At 43.7% G+C, this 13698-nt stretch overlaps 1 protein-coding gene across 34 annotated transcripts in view; it reads left to right on the top strand.

Annotated features, from left to right (window-relative positions):
- Nucleotides 1–13698, top strand: part of TCF7L2 (transcription factor 7 like 2) — a 199209-nt gene that overhangs the window by 67437 nt on the left and 118074 nt on the right. For all 34 annotated transcript variants that reach the window (XM_043475390.1, XM_043475389.1, XM_043475393.1 and 31 more), the window contains one exon: nucleotides 10688–10789. In XM_043475390.1, coding sequence (XP_043331325.1) covers nucleotides 10688–10789 — 102 coding nt within the window. The remainder of the gene's footprint in view (nucleotides 1–10687; nucleotides 10790–13698) is intronic.

The raw sequence follows: 13698 nt of genomic DNA, 5'->3' as shown, positions 1-13698 counted from the left end.
TTTTAGGCAGGCAATTCCATGCCCATTTTTTAGTTGAAGAAATTGAGGTGTGGAGCCTCAATGACCTGCCTCATCGGGGAAAGTGGAGCATAGACGGCAGGATTCAGGTCTCCGAACTCCCTGTGGTTCTGTTGACTCGGTTGCTCTGCTCTGTTTGATTTTAGCCACAAGCCTTGAAGCAGCACACAGTTCTGTTCTTCTCGCCCAGGCTGTTCTAATCCAGGGTGATGCAGGTCTCACGGAGCCTTGTTCACCTGCCATTGTAACAGTCCCTCTGCAAAGATTTGACACCAGCCAAAATCACATTTGGAAATTGTGAGTCCCACAGAATTTTGGAAGATAGGATTTTTGTTTTTTTTTTTTTAAGAGTAGACTCACCTGTTTTTCAGTTCATTCTTAGGCATTCTGGTTGGAGTCTGTGTGAATGGATCTGTTCTCTCCTGCCCCACTGGTCTCTGAAATGAATGTGAAAACTGTCAAGAGACTTGGTACTTTTTTTTTTTGTAATTAGAAAAATTGAGATCTAATTCATATACTGTAAAATTTACTCATTTAAAGTATACAGTTGAGTGGGTTTTAGTGTGTTCTCGAGACTGTGCCAGTGTCATCACTATTTCCAGAACATTCTCTTTGCCCTGAAAAGAAACTCTGTACCCACTAGTAGTCACCCCCTTAACTTGTATACCTGTACTGCCTGACAGTCACTAATTTACTCTCTGTCCCTATGGATTTGCCTATTCTAGATAGTTCATATAGAAGGAATCGTACCATATGTGACATTTTTTGTCTGCCTTCTTTAGGTTAGCATGTTTTCAAGGGTCATCCATGTTGTAGCATGAATCAGTATTTATTCCTTTTTGTTGCCAACTAATATTCCATTGTATGGATATACCACATTTTACTTATCCATCCATCAGCTGAGGCTTGGTGCACGCTTTTATCCCAGTGTGCTCCATATTCTGAGCTCCCCTGATGCCCATACTAGGACCCTGATCTGCTCTGGGTCCCAAGTATGGGACTTCCAACTTATTTTCCTGGTCTTGTGCCTGCATCCACATCGTGCTTGTAAGGGAACAGGCAGTAACCAGGACATTCCAACCAACAGGACTACTTGGCCTTTTTATAAGAAACAGTAATAAAAAATGTGGTGACTTGCAATTGAGAAGACTAAATGTTTCTCTGTCTAAAGGTAGGTCGTTTCTAGTTTTTCTCTCAGTGTGAGGTTCCTACATTGACATGCGAGCCATTGTTGTTTGTCAGCCACCATCTGGAGGCTGTAGGGAATGAGCTGCGACTGCCTGTCTTGATGCTGAAGACTTAGGCGACCTGGAGTCTGAGGACCAGGGCTTCTCCTCTCATGTTTTTCCAGTGGCTTCATGTCCTCTGACCCATGGCTCAGAGACTTGAGTACTTATAGCAGGGCTGACATTTCTTGGAACCCATAGCTCTTTCGTGGGGAACTCAATCTTGAAGCTGGTTGAAGACTGCAACATAGCCAGTCTTGGTGGGGACTTCTGGTCCTGACAGAGTGATACCCTGTCTCTCTGAGGCTGGTTTCCTGCTGGTCTCTGTAGAAGTGGGGGCTGTACCCCTTTTCCCCTCTATGCATTTTTTCTGCCCTCCCCTGGAGGTCACCCATTCATTGCCCATTCTACTCAAGTCTCATTTTGAGTTCTGGCCTGAAAATACCCAAACGTTACATTCTGGTTCAGAATCCCTAGTACGTGCATGATGAAGTCACTTAATTTCTCTCTACCTCACTTTCTTTTAAAACGGATTTGGAGATTATCTGCTTTGACCGCTTAAAAAGGATGTAGTGACAATCATTTTAGATGTTGAAAAGAGTCTTTGGAAGGGAAGGTGGAATCTGCATATGCTTAGCGAGCTCTTTATCGACACTGTACAGCACTGGTAATTTATGCTAATGACTGATCCCCAGAGTCACTTGGCAAGTTGGGAAAATGAAAATACAGACTCCTGGGTCCGCTCCCAAATGGTTTGATTAAGCAGGTCTGGAGTGGGTGAGGAGAAAAGTCTCTAAACAAACCATCATGGTTCATGAACCAGGGACCATGTCACCATCAAGAACTAAATCTTTTTTCATGATGTTTCTACTTACCTTTCTTGTGTTCACCCTTGTACCGCTCATTACCTTCTTGTTTCATTGGCTGGGTCTTAGACAGCTTTTCTAGGCCTTAGAATATGTAGTCCACATCGTACACTGAGCATGTGCTTTGTGAATGCTGCAGGAATCCACGTGTTAGAGCAGAAGGGATTTTGGGGGTCATGTTCCTCAATTTCCTGCCATAGACTTAGGCCCAGAGTGGGGAAGAGGTTGCCCAGTGAAGAAGTGAAATTGGAATGATGGCCCAACTAGCGGCAGAGCTGGATCTGGAAAGTAGGTTTCCAGACTTTATCCCAACGTGCGAATCCTAGGGGCACACAGTCATAATTTTCAGATTGATTTTCTGGAAAGTGGAAGGGAGGCCTTGTCTCAGCCCCAGGGGCCCATCTGGGTTTGAGAAGGAGGTCCTGGTGACAGCTTTGTGCTTCCATGAGCTACTTGTACTTCCATGAGCTGCTAGCCCATAACCTCTCTGCAAAACCACTGTTGCTAAGTGCAAAAATATCTTAGGGTCCTAAGTTGAATAGTTGGAGAGATTCAAAGCAGGCAATCCCAAATTTTGGTTATTGGATTTTGTTTGTTTCTTATTTATTTGCTTGTTTAGCTTTGTTTCTCCATTACTATCTGTGTCCTCAGGAACTCTTGTAGAAATAATTTTTTGGTGGCCTTAGAGGAATATAATTGAACGTTTGCCCAGCGACCTATGGGGGAGAAGAAAGATGGTAAATGGTGGAGGTTCGTTTATCCCTTTGGGGACACCATGAGATGTTCCCTTAGCTGTACCCTTTGGGACGCTGATCCCTGGTTAGAGTTCAGGTGAGGATGCCTCACAGGTGATAAGAAACCCAAGGAAGGTAGAGGGGAGTTGAAAGATCGGTCAGGATGTGGTTGAAACATCTTGGTGACCTGGAACCCTGTGTATTGCAAGGCTACCAGTTGACCTAGGGACCTTGGGCAGGCCAGGGCTGCTGTGCTGGCCCTTGTGCCCTCCTTGTCAAATGTTGGTTGTAACTTCCTGATCATTTATTTCAAAGGATTGTTACGAGTGTGGTTATGAACTCTGAATACTCTCTGAATGTGAAGCAATACTATTAATATTAGGACCCTTTAGTTATTATGATCCGGAGTGAAAAGTTTAACTGTAAGGATTTTATTTAAAGGATCTTATCTGCCTAGGGATTATCATACTAAGTGAAGTGAGTCAGAGAAAGACAGATATCATATGATATCACTTGTTTATGAAATCTAGAAAAATGATACAAACGAACCTATTTATGAGACAGAAATAGACTCACAGACATAGAAAACAAATTTATGGTTACCAAAGGGGAAGGGAGGAAAGGGGTAAATTAGGAGTTTGGGATTCGCAGATACACACTACTTTATATAAAATAGGTAAGCAATAAGGATTTACTATATAGCACAGGGAACTATATTCAATATCTTATAATAAACTATAATGGGAAAGAATCTGAAAAAGATATATATACAAATACACACACACATATATATATAACTGAAAAAGAATACACACACACACACATATATAACTGAATCCCTTTGCTGTTTACCAGAAACGAACGCAAACTTGTGAATCAACTATACTTCAATTAAAAAAATTATAACGACTAGCCCATAGAGCTAGAGCTTTTAAATGGTTTTGCCCAAATGCCTTGATCACTCTTTCCCTCCCCGCCCCCTGGCCCTTTCCCCCATATTGTTTTTATGTTGAGAAATGGGGTTGTGACTTTAAGGGAAACATTTCAAAGTTCCTTTATGTCCATGTCATTGAGAAAGGTAGGGAGATAAAAAAAGAAAAAGAAAGTCAATCTTCGTATTGAATTTTTTTTTGGCTTTTTTCCTTTTCCAAATTCAGAATATACCCAGCCTTCTGAGATCTTTGGTTTTCTTTTCCTAGGTAACTATAGTATATACTCACTTATGTTAATTCCCAACCAGTAGAAATCACATGTTCCTGAATTTTCTTCTGTGCTCTTATGCTTCATAGACAAATAATACCTCTTTAAATAGAACCTCTATCTTAGGTTCTCTGTGGATTTTCAAAAGAAGAAATTATTAGACTTTGTTTTAACCTAGGACAGAGCAACCTAATCTCCTCTGCATCTGCATCATTAAGCAAACTAAGTTTATAATGGTGGCTCTCAAGGATCCTGCAGGATTTGAAGCTTTCCGAAATAGTTTTACATCGTTCCCACTGTTAGGTGTATATGATCACTGTTGACTTTTGGAAACCTGTTGGTACTGATATGATTCAGTGGGTGGGCTAGAGTATGAAATTAATCACAAGATTCTTATATTTTAACCATGCTGGATAAATTGGGGTTTCGTGATCCCCAGGGCAAAATTGCTTATTGAGAGAAGGTGGCTGGGTTTTCCATCTTCCAGTTTTGAGGAATGAAATAGGTTTAGAGAGTGACAGCCGAGCCTGTTCCTCAACAGACCTAATTTTGTGGATGTGTGTTAGGGTTGAGCCTCACAATACCAGCTCCTCTGTGCCATCAGCGTTAGCATTTGACTATTGTCCCACTGTTTTCCTGTTTCCCTCTTAGGATGAGTGGCTTCTGGTGTGTTGTGTTAGTTGTTCAGTTGTGTCTGACTCTGCGACCCCATGGACTGTAGCCCGCCAGGCTCCTCTGTCCATGGAATTCTCCTGGCAAGAATACTGGAGTGGGTTGCCATTTCCTTCTCTGGGGGATCTTCCTGATCCAGGGACTGAACCTGGGTCTCCCGCATTGCAGGCAGACTCTTTACCATCTGAGCCACCAGCCTTTCTTTTGTAAAGTTCATTGATGAGAACATAATCATGTTTTATCCCTTCTAGAGCAAAGTTTTGTCTTAGAGTTGGCCTGATCCCTGATGAGCCTGCAGGGGGTAGGTGGGAGCAAGTTACCTTACAGGGGAGGAAGGATGAGTGAACTTGCATGTGATAGGCTATGGCTGGCAGTGCTCTCAGTGTGGGGTGTTTAGGCAGAGTATTGACTTTCCATTTTATAAGAAACATAACATGTACAGCTTTCTGGCACTAGTGAGTGAGGAAGACCTCGCAGTCCAAATCTGCCATGAGGATGGTTTCCAATTAATTTGAATTCTTGTAAAATGGATTTTCCTAGGAAAAAGCACCCCTACCGAGAAAAAGCTTGGATTGATGAGGCTGTTTTGTTGTGGCTGATTTTTGTATTTAGGTAAAGAATGCATATCAGGCCAGGAGAGGGGAGCAAGGACTTCAAAATGTAAAAATTAAGCCCTTTTCTGGGTGATAGTCCTTCTATGGGAAGGACTGTTTTCCGAAAAGAGACTGGCTTCATCGCCATTGAATAATCTGTCCAGGTTCATGGTGCCCCTTTCCCGTGCTGAACCCTGCATTTTGCCCGAGCCAGGGACTGATGCTGTCCATTGGTGGCAGACGGGGTTGGCACAGCAGGGGCTCAATTCCAGCACTGTGATTCACGGAAGATCTGCAGGAGAGGAGCATCTGAACCTCGAGAGTTGATCCCAAAGCTGCCGGGGTACATCACCCTGACCTGCGGGATTTCTGCCCCCTGCTCTTCTGTGGTGACTCCTGACATGTGATGCGTCGCCAGGGTCTCCCGGGAGCTGGGTGAGAACATCTGGACACGTGGACCTTTTCCAGTCAGAATTGCTCAGGGCTTTTCAGACTTCCATTTTGGAAGGAGGGATGGTTCTTCCCGTTGAGACTGTGGTCTAGTGGTTGGACCTTGTGACTGGGAGTCACAGCCAGAGAGCTCAGATGCTTTTCCAAGCTTTTTCCCCTCCAACTTGAGTCTGCCAGTGACGCTTCATCCATAGCGTTGCTTTTGGGCCACTGAACGTGCTTTTCTATGTGCTGGCGTGTGACTGTCTGCCTTTAAGACCCAGTGAAGGAATGTGTTCCGTCTGACATGATTCAGGTATCTGCACACTCAGCCCCTAAGCTAGGGATGGCAAACTGCAGCCCGCAGGAGAAAGCTGTCCTGCCTGCCACCTTTTGTACAGCCTGTGAGCTGAGAACAGTTTTCATTATTTTTAAATGGTTGAAAAAAATCAAAAGGAGAGTAATATTTCCTGACCCAGGAAAATCACAGTACGTTCACATGTCGGCATCTGTAAACAAAGCTTTGTTGGAACACAGCCATGACATAACACATACATGTATTATTGCCTGTAGTGGCTTTTGTAGCTACAGCAGAGTGTAGCTGCAAACTTTAAGGTGTTTATCATCAGGCACTTTATAGGACAGGGCTTCCCAGCTGGTACAGTGGTAAAGAAACCGCCTGCTGATGCCAGAGATGCAAGAGACCCAGGTTCGATCCCTGGGTCAGGAAGATCCCCTGGAGAAGGAAATGGCAACCCACTCCAGTATTCTTGCCTGGAAAATTCTGTGGACAGAAGAGCCTGGAGGACCACAGTCCAGGAGGTCACAAAGAGTTGGACACGACTGAGCACGTGCGTGCACACACACACACTCCTTTGCAGAAGAAGTTTGCCAACCTTGCCTTGAACAATTAAGGGGTGGTCTCCATGTGCCCATCCATTGGAAGGGAGTTCCCCTCCAGTGGAAGGGAGTGATGAAAGCAGCCTCCCCTCGCCATCTTTGTCATGGAATTGGGACTCATGGGGAACGGGGATGCCTTTTTGGAAGCAGATCCTATCAGGCCCACTTGAGTACCTACTCATCACCAGGAACATAGATACTGGAGGTAGCTTTTGATTTCGAAGACCTTCCCCATTTGCCTTCACTTTTCCTTTTTTATTGGGGAGGGTGGAGGAGGAGAAATTAGAGCTGTGTACCTTTTTCTTTTTTTTTGCTGATAATTCAACAAGCCTTTAAACCACCTTGATTCCTTTCAGGCCATTGGTGGTGTGTATATATATTCAAGACTTTGCCCACAAGTCCAAAGCTTAACTTAAGCTCCCTGAGATATGTCATAAAATGTGATTAGGGGGTGGGGGGACAAGCAGGAAACTCTAATGGGCCATGACCAGAACATTATTATTAAACAAAGGATGAAATGCTTAAGCCAAGATGGCCCTATTTACTTATTTATTTATTTTTACAAAATGAAAGTTGAGTAGACTCCATTTCAACAGTTTTCAATGCAGGAATTCCCACAGCCCCGTTTGATTGCAGTTTGTTGAAAAGTTTAATGTTTTTGTAGGCAATTCATAATTTCCACGTTGAGCAGCCCAAAAGGAAGGGAGCCTGGAGCCCAGTGTTGTTTTTATAGTGGGATGGTGGGAACTTTTTTTTTCCCTTCCCCAAAAGGATATAAAAACCAAAGTTGAACTGTTGGGAAAACGTGGCGTGGTGATCCAGCCCTTCCGTCAGTCTGAGATGACTCCCCCTTCAGGTCTTCCTTTAGGACCCAACAGAATAGAATTTCCTGCTGTTTCATGTCTCCAGGAAGGAAAAGATTTTCCTCGAGGCTATAATAGTACCTAATTTCCTTTTTCTTCTCTTTATTTATTTATTTTCCCTATTAATAAGGACCAATTGTAGAAGATGAAGGAACCTGGGAAACCCATCACTTTTGCAGGAGGTTAATAACTTCCTTTAAAAACTCCTGGCTTAATGCTTGTTTCCCCAAAAAGGAACCTCGTCAGCCTGAGTGCCAGTCAAGGCCCAGGGGATGGGCACAGCCTCGTGGGGACCCAGCCGTTCTGTGGGATCGAGTTACAGCGGGATGGGGAAGTTGGGGCTGTCACTGCAGAGTGGCTGTGAGTCGGCGGGACCTGGGCTGTCTTCCTCACCATCTGGATCTGGTTAGCTCTCTCTGGGCAGCAGGGCCGAGTCTCATTTCCTCCAACCAGTAATGTTATATAGGCAGTGATCCTGGGCTGCCCTAACATAATTGAAAATTATGTGTATTGTAGGCTCGGAGCGCTGAAATGTAGGCTCATAAAAATATGTGGTGCAGGTAGCCTGCGGAGATTGGATGTGGCTCACAATGAAGCTTTTATGTAAAGTAAGAATTATAAGTCTCTGTATTAATACTGCATTATGGGTATGATCATTCTTGGGTGGGGTCCTTAGGGCTGGCCTGTCACCTCCAACAAAGCCTACATTTCCTCAATCTGGGGAGCTGGTATTTGGATACAGTCAGATCAGTTTTTGCAGATGGCCAGAAACTCATCTGTGAATCCAGCCCTCTCGACTGAGGGCAGAGGGAGGTGGAGGTGTGTGGCGACTTGGCTTGGCATTTTTCTTCACAGGCTTTTTATGTGATGAAGAGGTGAGTGTTGGCGGATGTCCATTTTGGTTGGCCTCAAGGAAATGACTCTATTGAGTGGTTTTGACCAATGAGGCCCATATATTTATGTGGCAAGTGAGAATGGGAAGAAGTAAGGGTGAGACCAGGCAGAAGAGACTCCCATAGCCGGCTGGCTCGGGTTATAGGCCTGAGGGAGACCATGGAAACATTTACTTCAGTGGCTCTTAATTTGGGATGATGTTGCTTCCGGACAAATGTTTGGAGATGGTTTAATTAAAAGGGTCACTGGGCGGGGTGTGCCTGCTGACATTTCCTGTCTGGGGGCCCAGAATCCTAGAAGTTCCTTGGTGCTTGGGACAGTCCCTCACCCATTCCCCTTAGAGCTGACAACTTCAGTAATAGATGAGAAACCGGAAGGTCTTGTGGTGAGTTACCAGAACTAGTAACCAAATTTCCTCACCACAGGAGGCTTCTAGGTGAAAGATCTGAAGTGGCAGAAGTCCCTCCAACTCCGTCTAGATCTAGGCTGGGTAAATGACAACTCAGTTTGGCAGGTAGCTCCCGGGTTAGGTCTTCCAGCTTTAGGTATCACCAAATTTGGTTTTAACTTGCTGGAACAGTCATGTATTTGAGGAATCCATGGAAAAGCTTGTGGATAGTTTTGGCTCTTAACATCCCATGTGGGAGTGGAGCAAACCCTTCCTTCTTTCTGGACTTCCCTTTGCTGTCCCTTTTTCTTCCTGTCAGAGTCCTTCTGACTTGACAAGACCTCCTCTGTTCAGTCTTCCTCACCTCAGTCTCTTTCCTCAGAAATGCACCTTCTCTCCTGGCATTCCCTGGCCACCTTCCCCACGTCCCTGTCAGAGCCTCGCCACGTTCTGTCCTGACTTACCTGTGGTGAGTTGGCCCTCTCACATGTGGCTGGGTTCTCTGAGGAAACACATGATGCTTCGCAGGAAGTCTGTGCATGAGACAAGCTTTAATCTGTGTTCCTTAAGTAAAAGTTTCTATAGAATTAGTAATAAAACTAGCCTCTGGAACGATCAAGATGGCGCCTTCACCAATTGACCTTTGGAGGTACAAAGGCTAGTGTTGACGTCCTTGTTAAAAATCTTAGCGTCGTGTCTTTAAGTTTTGCTTGTTTGTGAAGTGAAACTGATGTAAAGTCACCAACAAAAGTCAGATGCCTGCAAGTTGCTTACATGTGTGTTAAATATCTCTGTGACTAGACAGGCTGCCTTCCTCCCCCATATACATGATGGGGAGCTGGATCAAGGGGTTGTTCTCTGAAAGGTGAGGTGTCACTTTGGACAGAAGCGGCGCTCTTGCTCTAATGTCATATATTCATTTTCTGTCTCAGAGAAAGATAGAGAAGGACCCATTTGGTGTATACCTTTGTTTTTCTCCATGTGGTATGGTGTGTGTTATTTAAGAATTTCTTTGACCTTTTGTGAATGTAGAAATTGCATTGCACCCTGTCTGTGCGTCTCTTAATGGAGAAATACTTTTTGTCTTACAAGCTTTGGAATTGGATGAGGAATTCCATGCTCACCTTACTCGAGTAACTTCTAGTAAAGGACAGCTGCACATATATACTCAGCTTTCTTGAAGGTGAAGGATGATGGCATTTTAGAAATGAAGGTTGTTCAAAGAGCAGATTTGGAATTGATGGTCTCCTTGGGCACGTCTGTTGGCTTCGCAGGTGACGCTAGTAGTAAAGAACCTGCCTACCAATGTAGGAGACAGACTCGGGTTCGATCCCTGGGTCAGGAAGATCTGTTGGAATAGGAAATGGCACCCCACACCAGTATTCTTGCCTGGAAAATTCCATTCCATGGGCAGAAGAGCCTGGAAGGCTACACAGTCCATGGGGTTGCAAAGAGTTGCAAACAATGAAATGACTGAGTAGGGTATCCATGACTTGAGAATTCATTAGCTTTATTTCTTCAGAAGAGAGGTCTCTCTTCTCTTCTTCCCTCTCCCCTCTCCCTTACTGGTGTTCTCCAAATGAGGTAGTATCAATGATACCATTTTATCTGAGGCCATGTAGTTTGAATACAAAGACAAAACTAATTGCTAATAACACTGATGCTCCACGCATGTACCTGTTGAACATGAACTCCAAGGAAGAACCTGTCAGCGTTGCATGACTTTCTGTTGTCGTTGTCCCTCTGATTTGCTTGCTTTCATGTTTTTTGATGTCTTTATTTGCACATTTTTAAGTTTTGCAGTTTCTGATCTGTGTTTCATGTATCCTAAAGCTCTTGGGGTAGCTGTTTCGCATTTCTTTTCTAAATTCATTTTCCATGTTCATTTTGTTTGCTATCTCCAGTATCTTCAGATGAAATGGCCACTACTTGATGTCCAGGCGGGGACCCTCCAGAGCAGACAAGCCCTCAAGGATGCTCGCTCTCCGTCGCCAGCCCACATTGTTGTAAGTGACCTTACAGAGATGTTTGCTTCTTTTATTGTGGGGAGATAAAATGTTCTTTTGTTGATAATAGACCTTGTTTATCAGTTTCTCTTTTGTTAAAAATAGTTCTTTGGGGGCATATTCTTTGATATGGTTTGTATCTAGAAGGCACTTGTTTTTTTGCTATTGGACCTTAATGATTGGTATCTACCTGGAAATGTTCCCACTACCCTTTTCACCTAGTACTGGGTTAGAATCTAGCTTTGTGGGTTCCAGTTAATAGGGCACAATCACCATGGTGTGGGGAAGATTGGAAATAGTATTAAAGCAACTAAAAAAATGTACCCAAATGTTTGCTGAAAAAATCATTTAGGGGAGGTGAGTTGCAGAGCAGAGAATTAGGAAACTCAAAAGGGAAATCCTGAATTTGAGACTTTCCAATCTTATTCCCCTCATCCCTTACCCTCAACATACTCACCAGTTTATCCTAATTATTGGAAAGGAATAATCTAGACTAACATCAGAAAGATTTCATCTGGGCTGATTGATTGGAAACGCAGAGTCCAAATGAACTTGGAAAGACTTAAATTAAATTTAATGTGTACACCCCTGGCTTTGAAAGTGTGTGGGTTTAACACAGAAAACATTTGTTTGTACTACTAAGAGACTACAACATAAAGTATGTGTCTGCATATATTTTTAATGCACTTTCTCAGGATTTTGTAGACTCTGAAAGTGGAGTTTATAAATTAACCTCTTGAGAAGATAACTCGGCCTTATTAGAATATTTTCTTCTATATATTCCTATCATGAGCTGGACTTCATACTTTTGAAATAATTAATGGAAGATATATTTTTATAATGAATTCATGACAGGTAGAATTATGCAAAGCATGAAACAATTCATGTATATTTTATTTAAGTATCACAAAATGTTATCCATTAATATATTTTGCCTCTGTGTTACTTTTAATTTCTAAAAATGGCAAAATAATTTTCTTAAGTAGAAAAATCTTAAGATACATTGTGTCAAATTTCAGGCTAACTGCCTCCTTATTTTGTAGCTTGTTATAATTGAGCATATATTATTTAATGAGTTTTGCCTCTGTTATATGAATATTAAATATATATATGTATGTATGTATATCTCACAAAATAATTGATTTCTGTAAAACCACTTCTTTGAGTCATCGTTTGTGAAAAGGTCTTATGAATTCTTATATTATAAATGAGGCACATAGAAAGAAGGTTGACATTTCCCAGAAGCTTCCTCCTTCCTCCAGTCCCTCGATAAAAACAGATGCTCGTAATCACACATGCTCTTACAATGCTGAGATTTCAGGGCTGGAAGTAACCTTAGATCAGTTAGGTCCTACCTGCTCTCAGAAAAGGAAACGGGTCCAGAGATGCCTTAAGTGAATTGCCCAACGTCACACGCTGTGTTAGCGGCCAGAGTGGGAACTGGGCCCAGTTCTCAGCTCTCTTTTTGGGGCCCAGTGGACTGTTCCCTCCTAAGGGAGTCAAAAGTAACTCTCTGTGACTTGTTCTGTTTTGCTTTCTCTAAATTGGCTCACTGTCAAAGACAGTGTCATAGGCATAAAGAAGTTGTTGGCTTGGGGTTCTCATGTAGGTTTCTCCCGGAAAAATGAATGCCATGAAAAAAAACCCACCGTATTTTAACAATACACAAAGATTGTTTTACAAGTCCTTGAGGGTACAGTGAGGAAGCCAGCCTGTTTCACTCTTCCTGCCTCCCTGAATTTCCCAATGGGGGTCTAGGTTTGAAGTTTATTTTTCTGCTTTTGGAAGTGCTGGGCAGAAGCCACCCATTTTTTGGGGGGTTGGGGTGGGAAGTGTAGGAAAGGGATGCTATCTTTTAAATCTCTTGGAGGTGTGTCTCTCTTTGAGTCTGGAGAGAAGACGCATTTCTTAGAAGTGGTCCAGAGGGGCCGCAGCCCCGTGGTGGGTGTGACCTGGAGGTCCATGTGTTACCCCTGTGCAGGAGTGGGGTCTGTCCTTTGGGACAGAGGTCAATGATTGCCCTCCTTCCCTCTGTCCCTCTGACTCCCCAGATCCCATAGGAGCAGTTGCTACAACTTAGGCCCTAGGCACTTTGTTTTCACGTGTACGAGTTAACAATCCGAGGAGCTGGTAAAACATTTTTGCAGAGCCGATGTGGATTTTGGCGAGGGGCGCAGTGAAGGGACTTGGGTTTCTTTTTCCTTTGCTGTGGCTTAGGAGGCATGTTGACCATAGCAATCACTGTGGAGCCCACCCCACCCTTCTGAGGGAGACCCTTGTCGATAAAAGCCGCAGGTGGCAGCTGTAATCCGATCTTCTGTTCTCTGCTCCTGGGGGCCTAGGAGCGACACTGCATAGAGGTTATACAGTGGGTTGGCGGTGAAGAGTGGGCTTTGGGAGCTGGAGAGAGGAGAAAAGCCATGAACTTGGGTGAAAAGGAAACCAAATGCAATACTTAGTGCTTGTGGCCATGGAATATTATGAGTCAGCCCTGTCATTGTGCATTTCTGCAGTCTTCACCTGACACCAGGACTGAGGAGGAAGGGGTATTGGGGTTGGGGAGGAAGTTAGTAGAAGGAGAATGGAAAGGTAGGGGGAAGGAAGTCTGGAGGTTGTTGACCTCTGGGTCATGTATAGTTTTGGGGGATTGAGGAGTCGTGTACCTTGGGAGTATAAACTTATGATCACCTTTTCATTGAACGCAGGGCAGTATGTCAGCCCAAACCAGCTTGGCAGGTACAATGTGTCTGTATTTATACAGGGAACATTCTGGATTGTGGCTGATGTATCATTTGGGTCTTTGTATAGCTCAGCATTGGCCAGGAGGCTCTGGTTCTCCTTCGGATTCTCTGATGAATGGCTAACTTTTCTCCAGACACTGGGCTCTTCCTTACTTTGTTGTTTTTCTT

This window comes from Cervus canadensis, chromosome 8 (genome assembly GCF_019320065.1).
Source record: "Cervus canadensis isolate Bull #8, Minnesota chromosome 8, ASM1932006v1, whole genome shotgun sequence".
Lineage (NCBI taxonomy): Eukaryota > Metazoa > Chordata > Mammalia > Artiodactyla > Cervidae > Cervus > Cervus canadensis.
Note: the sequence above shows the minus strand (reverse complement) of the source record. Positions and strands in the feature narration are given on the sequence as shown.